Genomic DNA, 9,697 nt, shown 5'->3' with positions numbered 1-9,697 from the left:
TTCTACAATGTTGGAGAACTAGAGATTTTTTTAAAAAATGTTAATGAAATATGGAGCAGGGTTTAAAGGTGGGATGGCTTTAATATAATAAATGGAGGGGATGATTTTCTCTATGTAAACCAAGTGGTATTTATAGGGATAAAACATCATAAATCCTAAATGATAAATTAAAATCATTAAATGAGAGCCAACTTTTGGGTATCCTATTGGATTTTATTGACATCAAATGAGATATCAAATCATCCAAAATAATAGATTTTTGCTACCTATATTAAAAACTAAGATATTAATTTAATAATATAAGTCGCCGAGTAGTGTTACAGAGTTCGAACACATTTATTTATAAACGTAACAATTTTTTTATAAATATGAATAACTCGTTTGTTTAAAAAAGTAACATGCATAATGCATTATTTTATCGATAAGAGTAACTCCAATTCATTATATGAGTATAGTAAAGGCCCGTTCTCATTGTTTGACTGAACTCAGATGAACTGAACTGAACTTATTAGAGCTGAACTGAACTGAAATGAACTGACATGAATATTTTATAAGAGAAGGAAATTAGGAGCTGAACTGAACTGAATTGAACTTATTAGAGCTGAATTGAACTTAACTGAACCGAAAATAATCGTATGAAAACAGGCCCTAAACCTCAAATTATTTTTTAAAAAAAAACATTTATTCATTCAATTAACTCATATTCTTTTATTTTGGCTATTAAGAAATGATTCCACTTATTGGAGTGCTCTTAGTAACACAATTTGATAATCACAATAACCCCATTAACCCCTATTATTCCATTTATTGTCTTGTATTTGAGAAATGGTCAAACCATCAACTAATAGTGTGACAGACTAATACATATAAGCTAAGACTTTATGATTCAATATCCTTTGCATTTAATAAAACCAATGACAATTAATCTAATTTTTTTTCTCAAATGAAACTGAAATTATGTATTCAATACTCCTTGATAACCTTTAAAGAAAAACAAAAACTTAAGAAAAAAATTTTGTTAGGGGCACTGAGATGAATTTGAGGGATATATAGCATGTACATGGTTAGACTTACTTCACAACTTCAGCTTCCCTTCCTTAGATTCCAGGAATATATGCATTGTTGTATATTTGTGTTGTAAGGGAAAACGAACATCCCATAGCATTAATGATTTCGACTTGTTAAACAAATGTGCATGACGTACGTATTAAAGAAAGGATAAAACCTTGAACTAATATTGCACAAATTAAACGTCCAGTATCACATAATTTCAACGGCCGGATTTTTATACATAAGAGAAACTCAAATAGAATTTATGTCATAATAATCATAAATTAAGAATATTGAATTTGAAGTAATGCTACTCATACATGAAAAAATCTATCTATACTATATATTAAAAGGAGTTCCTTTTAAAGGAACGGTGCCACGTAGCACTCTTCAAAATATGTGTGCCTATGTCATCACAATGTCATGTCATCATCCAACGTATATGCGCAACGTAAGCTAGCCACTTCATTTAGCAAAATAAAATATATTTTCAACAAGATTCGAACCCATAACTTTCAATATATATATATGTAATACTTTTACCATCTCAATCAACTATTATTAATGTTTCAAGTTTCACATAATATTATAATATTCCTTTCATTTATTAAGTAAATTAGAGGTAATATAATTCAATTATTTTTCACAAGATTAAAATATTAATACATATGATGTGAAAAAAAAAGTGACATCCAAGGCAATGCCCGAACCACCACACACACTAACTACACAAACAGTCCAACATAATTGTTAAATTAAAGCAAGAATTAAACAAGTTAGCAACCCGGGGCATCGCCCGGGATACACACTAGTTAATCATTAAATGTCGAACAATGGAAATTTGCACACAAACTTCACAATTTTAACATATTGATAGCTTAACACATAGTTGCTTGGTATTTAGGTAATGGAATATACAAGATGATCCTAGGGAGTTAGCCAAAATAAATATAATAACCGAAATATCTAGAACTCTTACCTACAAGCATATTACACACGTTTTAATTCCATATCGAGTTTAATTATATTGACTATAATTTAGGCACATCGTAAATACGATAGTTTATTAGCACATAAAATTAATGGAGATAATATGAAAATTAATTCATATAAAAGATTCAGGCAATCAGTTCATTTTGGCAACTGAAATGACCATGCATGAATCGTGCATTCATGTTTTTTGAAATAAATTTGTTCATAAATAAAAGTCATACGACATGTACAAAGAGATTTATATCTACCAAATACAATATTAATTGAATCAAATAAAAACATTCCGTAAATAAAGCTACGATCGTTGTTACAAATCGTACATTCTTTATACCCTCTTTCATATTTATCAAATCGCTGTGATTTACAACCATCTTCGGTGAGGAGGTCTATCGATCTATTTTAGCTGTGCAAAAAATTTTCACTTGATTCGTAAGATTGTAACGAAATAATAACCATTTTTTCGATCCCGGGCACAAAGTTTTACCCAGAAAACAACTCTGATCTATAGTAATCCATGAAAAAAAAGCAAATCCTCCCTCAAAAGAGATGAAACCCTGTCTTTCGAAGAAGCCAAATCCTCCTAAAGAAGAAGAAAAACCCTGTCTTTCGAGGGAGAAGTGTTCCTCCTAGAAGAGGAAGAGTTATTATAAATCTAAAACAAGACCAAAATCACACAAAAACACACGATTGGAGCTTTTCACTGGTAAAAACCGATGAAAGCCTCCTCAAAATTCAACAATGGAGGCTAAGGTTTTAGAGAGAGGAGAGTGTTGAGATAATAATTAGGAAAGATTGTATAATATCTTTAGATCTCCTAATTATGTCGATATTTATCTTATTCTTATTCTAGTTAGGGTTAGGAATATCGCTTGTATTTATATATACTCCTTTTATGTGAATGAGAAAGTTGAGACATTTAATTGAATTTGACATGGTATCAAGCGCTTAGGTTCCGAAATCAATTTTTTTCACAAAATATAGTGAGGAAAAGAGATGGCAAAGGGTGACGATGAAACAACACCGCCACCACCACCGAATGATCTTGAGTATCACCCTAGCTCTAGTGATCATCCGGGTATCGTAGTAACACCGATCAAATTAACAGGATCGAATTATGACGATTGGTCCAAGGCTGTGTGCCGATACTTAATTGCGAAGTGAAAATTTGGCTTTGTAGATGGTTCCATTCAAGAATCGGCTATTTATTCTCCTAAATATAAGCATTGGATAGCCGTGAATTCAATGCTAGTGTCATGGATAAATATATAGTACTTTGGATGATGGTCTACGATCGACAATCAATGACTATGATATTGTGCGTGAGTTATGGAGACATTTGCAACAAAGATATTGCGTCGTCAGTAAGATTTAGGAGTTTGTAAACAAGCGGCTTCCGAGATGGCAGATTATTTTGGAAGATTATCTAAAATATGGAAAGAATTGGTCCAATTTTGCCGTGTTCCTAAATGTTCTTGTGGTGGTTGCAAATGCAATATTGCAAAGCAAGTTGGAGATATTATGAAGAGGACTACTTGCACTATTTTTTGATTGGCTTAGAGCAACTCCAATGGTAAGCAATTAACAAATTAGCTTGTTATGCCACATAAGATTATAAGCTAATCTCTTTTGTAGCTAATTTGTGCTCCAATGGTTAGCTAGTAGCTTGTGATTTAATAGTGCCTCAATTTGTTAATTAGCTTTTTACATATAATTTTATTAATGCATCAACCTATCTTTTTGGCAAGTTTATTTCTTAAGCAAATTAGCTTAGCTAAGCTAATTTGCTTGACCAAGCTAATTTAATTTTTTAGCTCCAATGGTTAAGCTAATAGCTAGGGAATTTTATAAATTGCAAGCAAGTCCCTAGCTACAACCATTGGAGTTGCTCTTAGATGATCCATATGAGTTAGTCAGAGCACAATTACTTGCACAATCACCTCTTCCCATGGTGGATAATGCATATCAAACGGTAATTAATACCGAAAGATTACGAGGTCATGATAATAAGCCGAAGGAGAATGTGATGGCATTAAAGGTAGATTCCCGTGCTAAAAGTGATTAGGGAGATGGAGAACAACCTTTTTGTACCCATTGCAACCGTGTGGGTCATGACAAAAAGGGGTGTTATCAGATTATTGGCTTTCCGCCGAGATAGGATGAAAAGCGAAAAGGTGGAAGAGGCCGTGGACGTGGTGGCTCTAAAAATCGTGGAGGTAGAGGAGGTCATGGTTATGTGGGGGAGCAAGTGAACTCATCTAATGCTGCCCCTACATCAGCACGGGCCAATGTGGTGCAAGGAGGGGGTGAAACCAACTCCAGAAGTAGCTCTTCATTGCAGACAAATCTTGTTCAAGAACTTGCGGGAGTTTCTCCCGCAAGTCCAACAAATAATCGATATTTTCTGCAAACCCAAGTCACGATTAGAAGGTAATACAAGCATATTATGGATTGTGGATACATGAGCTTCTAATCATGTTATTAATGACTTGTCCATCATGAGAAATATCAAGACCATACAGAATTGTCCGGTGGGTTTTGCCGGATGGTCAAACGGTGAATGTGAATCAATTGGGTTCGGTCACCCTAAAGAGTGGTTTGGTGCTTGATAAATTCGTTATTTGTTCCCCATTTAAATTGCAATTTAATTTCTGTAACTCAACTTAGTGATGAAAACCGATGTGTAATTCAATTCACTAACAAAATTTGTGTTATTCAATACCATGTTGACGAGGACGGTGATTGGCGTGGGTGAATGACACGATGGACTATACTTTTTCCGAGGTGTGCCGTATGTGAAGGTTCTAGCAGTGGATTGTGTCGTGGATCTTTGGCATCAACGAATGGGTTATCCGTCGGAGAAAGTTCTAAAGTTATTTCCACCTGTGAGTTACTCTATTAGAAAGAATAATGATGTGTGTGATGTATGCCCTCGGGCAAAACAATCTAGAGATAGTTTTCTAGTTTGTGAGAATATAGCTAGTGGTTTGTTTGATTTAGTTCACAAAATGGGGTCCATACAAGGTAGCATCGTCTTGTGGTGCTAAGTTGTTTTGACAATAGTAGATGATTTTTCTAGAGGTATTTGGGTTTATTTGATTCGAAATAAAATTGAAGTTGAATTTACCTTTCTCAATTTTATTGCCTTAATTAAACGACAATTTAATAGAGATATATAAGTTGTTAGAAGTGATATCGGTACTGAATTCAATCACCTACAAGATTATTTTGTTCAAAATGGTATTAATTTTGAATCTTCCTTAGTTATAAAAATGGAGGGATATGTGGGTTTTTATCCCTATCCCTAACCCCCTTCTGATCCCCATCCCTCTAAACAAACACTATTTTTCTTCTATTCTTTTTTTTTTTAATTCCTATGCCACCCCTTTTATCCCCTTAAACAAACATCCTCTAAACAGTTAGTAAATTTGAAGTCCTCTGGTGATTTTACCTTCAAAGGTAGAACTTTTTTTTAAAAAAATTTTGAATTGAAATATAGAAATAAAACCTAGGTCAAATCTTTATACCTAAATCTTTTGGGTTGTCTGGGTTTAAAATTTGGTCGTTGGTTAATCAAAATCATATGATCTCCTTGAATATCAAAAATATTGGGTGGTATTTAGCTATTTATAGACTAAAAATTTAAAGAGTATAAATTTTGGGAAGCACATCGCGTAGGACAACAATTTTGCATATTTAATTTTATCATTACTTTTGATCCAGAACACAAAATAAGACAGATAAAATATCATTGCAAAGATTTAGAAGTCTAATCTCCAACATTAATCTGATTAGAATCGATTCAAACAAATTCATATATATTAAGATATAATGGAAATAGTGTCATGGTGTTGATTTTGGATCGAGTTCAATATTTTACTCATGTCTCCTTCAATTCAAATCAGAATTGGGCTTAAGATAGATTATTGGAAACTCATTTCAAGGGTTATCCATCCTCATAAATTTCATTTTAAATACTTAAGGCTCAAAAATCAGATTAGTTTAGTCTCATGTTGTATTAATTAAAAAAGGGAATCAAGTTAATATATATATATATATATATATATATATATATATATATATATATATATATATATATATATATATATATATATATATAAAAGCCTAATATAATTGCATTTTAAAATTAATAAAAAAAAAGTAATAAAATAGTACATATGGCTATCTGGGTTGTTTCCGGGGGAATCTCAGGTGGCAATACTCAATTATGATGTTTCGTGCACCTTATGTGATATATCGTGTTGTTTGAGCTACTAGTCAAAGTTCGTGCTGCTGAGTGCAACTTGTTAAACTTCATGCTGTTGTAGCCAATTTTACCAGATAAATATCCACAATAGCCTTTAATTTCACAAAACCTCATAAGTTATACGGATGGTAAAAATTCATACCACCTCTATCATAATTGATTTGCAACAATTTGATCTGACATTTACCAATTTCTAGATAAAATTTTCTTTATGAGTGGTAAAAGGAGAGAGAAAATATAGTTCCATATAATGAGGAGAGAGATAGAAAAAGGGATGAGAATTTTGTTGTCTCGAAAATACAGTATCATGTGATTTTCGAGTCCGATAATTCTTATATTGTCTTGAAACTCTCCAAGGCAATATATACACTTCACTGACCTCGATTCGATCGTTGAAGATATTCTATCTCTCTCACATAGCTTTGATTATGTTTTTTGGTCTTATGTAAAAAAGGATGGGTATTTGTTGCTCATCACTTAGCTAGATTTATTTTGTTTGGTCATGAACAAGTGTGGGTATATCATTGTCCTTGTGAGATTCCCCCCCCCCCCATGTTTTGATGGACTCGATGTCCTTAAATTAATACAATCGACCTCCGATTATTGTTTCAAAAAAAAAGGGGGAGAGAGGTATTAAGAAAAGTCAAGTAAAATGGGAAAAAAACATTTGTTACAAATAATTTGTTCTATATGTGCATTTTGTTGGGGTTGTTCATACCAAGTCGCACATGGAAGAAATAAGGAAAGGATGATAGGATGACTTCCTTATAAGTGATTGCACACTCCATATAGTATGAGGCCTTTTGGGAAGGTAGGCCCAAAGCGGACAATATCATACATTCATACTAATATGGAGTGGAGTGTGCGTGCGACCCATCAAGTCGGGTGACCTGGGCCCAACAAGTGGTATCAGAACTGACAGTTCGGCTGGGACAATACGTCGTTATTGTGTGGGAAGATCCCCTCAAATGTATGCCCTCGTGATTTTATTGCCTTGTGTCGAAAGTCCTCCTGATAATGTGGCTCAGGCGGCATGTCCCGTGGTGATAGCGGCGGTGCAAGATAGTTTCGCTAGAGGGAAGGCCATGGAAGAAATAAGGAGGATAGCTCCTTATTAATGATATGTTCACTACACTAGTATGAGGCCTTTTGGGAAGGTGCCCAAAAAAAATCCGTGTGGGCTAGGCCCAAAGCGGACAATGTCATACTAACGTGGAGTGGAGTGTGCATACGACTTGTCAAGCTAAGGTGGGTGACCCGAGCCCAACAAGTGGTATCAGAGCCTACGGTTTGGCTGGGACAATACTGGCATTATGTGTGGGAAGGTTCCCTCAAATATGTGACCTCGCGATTTTGGTTCCTTGTATGGAAAGTCATCCTGATATTGTGGCTCACGCGACGTGTCCCGTGGTGATAGCGGCGGTGCAAGATAGTTTCTCTAAAGAGGAGGCCATGAGTTATGTGGTCCTTGGTCTGAGGGGAGGTTTGTTGGGGTTGTTCATCCCAATCCCAAATGGAAGAAATAAGGAAAGGATGACTTCCTTATAAGTGATTGCACACTCCAAATAGTATGAGGCCTTTTGGGAAGGTGCTTAAAAAAAAGTTTGTGCGGGCTAGGTCCAAATCGGAAAATATCATACTAACGTGGAGTGGAGTGTGCATGCGACCCGTCAAGGTGGGTGACCCGGCCCAACGCATTTATAATAAATGTTACAAATAAATTGAAATGGAAGCTGTAAAATAATCCAATTCAATCTTTATTTAAATCTTAGGCATACAATAATATAAAAGATAAAATCAACCACAAACAACAAAAACAACAACACAATAGAGACTATGAGAATTGGCTCCAAGCTAAGAAACACCAAGCAAAGCATCATTCACTAGTATGATTATTCCTTGACGTACTAGCCTCCATCATCCCATCACCATGACAATGATTGGGGTTTATATTAGGATTACAACCATGGTTAGCATTTGGGTTTGGAAAATGAGGATTGTTGCTATTATTTTCCCAATTACAAATGCGATACTTAACAGCCTTCATTCTATCCTCTAGTATCCAAATCAAATCGCCTAAATCATTAGGGTCGACTTGTTCAAGTGTAGATTTTCCATTCATTATATCGGTGGCCATATTTTCCAATTGCAACTCTCGATTCTTCCTTTGAATTCTTACCAACTTCTCTTGAGTCTTCTTAACAGTTTGGTTTAACAATAGTTGTTGATCTAATTGCCTTTCCGCCGATTGACCTATCCCGGATTGACTTTTGTACTTGTTGATAATTCGTTTTACTTCGGGCTCAGAAAAAGGCCACACCACTAGAACTTGTTCATCTTTTCCGTATATTATAGCACAAGCATCAACGTCACATAACACACTTATTTCTTGAGTCTTTTTCGCTAATCCATATGATCGTTTTGATTGTGAAACTCTCCTAGAGGAGGAATTTTCAATGAATGCTAATTTCACTTTCTTTCTACCCATTTTTATAGCAAAGTAAAGAGCTAGAGTTTTTTATTTAGTTTTTTATAAGATAAAGAGAGAATAGGGTATGGTATGTAAGTGTGATGAATTTTGTTTTAAATGGAGTAGATGAATTTTTTTTAAGTATACAAACTACAAAGTGGTATTTATAGGGGTGGACGTAAGATTGATCACTCTAAATCCTAAAAATTTTATAAAATGAGAATCCACTTTTATATGTATCATGTTGGATTTAATAGACATCACATGAGATAGCAAATCATTATAGATGTAATAATATAATTATGATTTTTTACCTAGTTAAATAGGATAGATATATTATTGGTAAGCTGACAAGGATTTTAATTTAACACATGTCTTGTACCAATTAAGCCAGCAATATAGTGCGACCATATTTATTTATAGGAGAGATCATTTATTCATTCATATAATTAACCTCATTTGTTTGTAAGAGTAACATTAGTTTATCTATAAAAGTAATCCCAAATTGGAGTTATCAACTTATCATCTTCCTTCTATTTTTACTATTAAACGAATGACTCCACTTGTATAAAAAGTATTAAATCTTTTTTTTTTCCATTGGAATTACCCATATCCGTCAACGTTGCACCATTTGATAATCATAGTGACGGAGTAGACCTATTACTCAACTTATTAGCAACACCGTACCATAAACTATTAAGAGCATCCACAATGATTGTGCATAAGGACCTGCTATCCATTTCTAAATAATTGCTAGCAAATGCTAGCCATTGTGAAGCTACAACCTCTTGTAGCTAAGCCAAACTACCTAGCTTTATAGAGTTATGTAGTTTCACTCTACCCAATGCATGGTATTATATTTATTGTTTAATACTCCTATATTTTATGTATTTTATGTCATCATGTGGGAACTAATAAAA

The 9,697-nt window shown here is 34.1% G+C and overlaps 1 protein-coding gene across 1 annotated transcript; it reads right to left on the bottom strand.

Annotated features, from left to right (window-relative positions):
• Positions 1-8,183: 8,183 nt before the first annotated feature.
• LOC145607277 (agamous-like MADS-box protein AGL80) lies at positions 8,184-8,795 on the bottom strand. Its single transcript, XM_081662989.1, has one exon. It carries the CDS (start codon positions 8,793-8,795, stop codon positions 8,184-8,186), a length of 612 nt encoding a protein of 203 aa, XP_081519115.1.
• Positions 8,796-9,697: the final 902 nt, after the last annotated feature.

This window comes from Chenopodium album, chromosome 23, assembly GCF_948465745.1.
Source record: "Chenopodium album chromosome 23, dcCheAlbu1.1, whole genome shotgun sequence".
Classification (NCBI taxonomy): Eukaryota; Viridiplantae; Streptophyta; class Magnoliopsida; order Caryophyllales; family Amaranthaceae; genus Chenopodium; species Chenopodium album.
The sequence above is the reverse complement of the archived record's forward strand: the minus strand, read 5'-3'. Positions and strand labels throughout refer to the sequence as shown.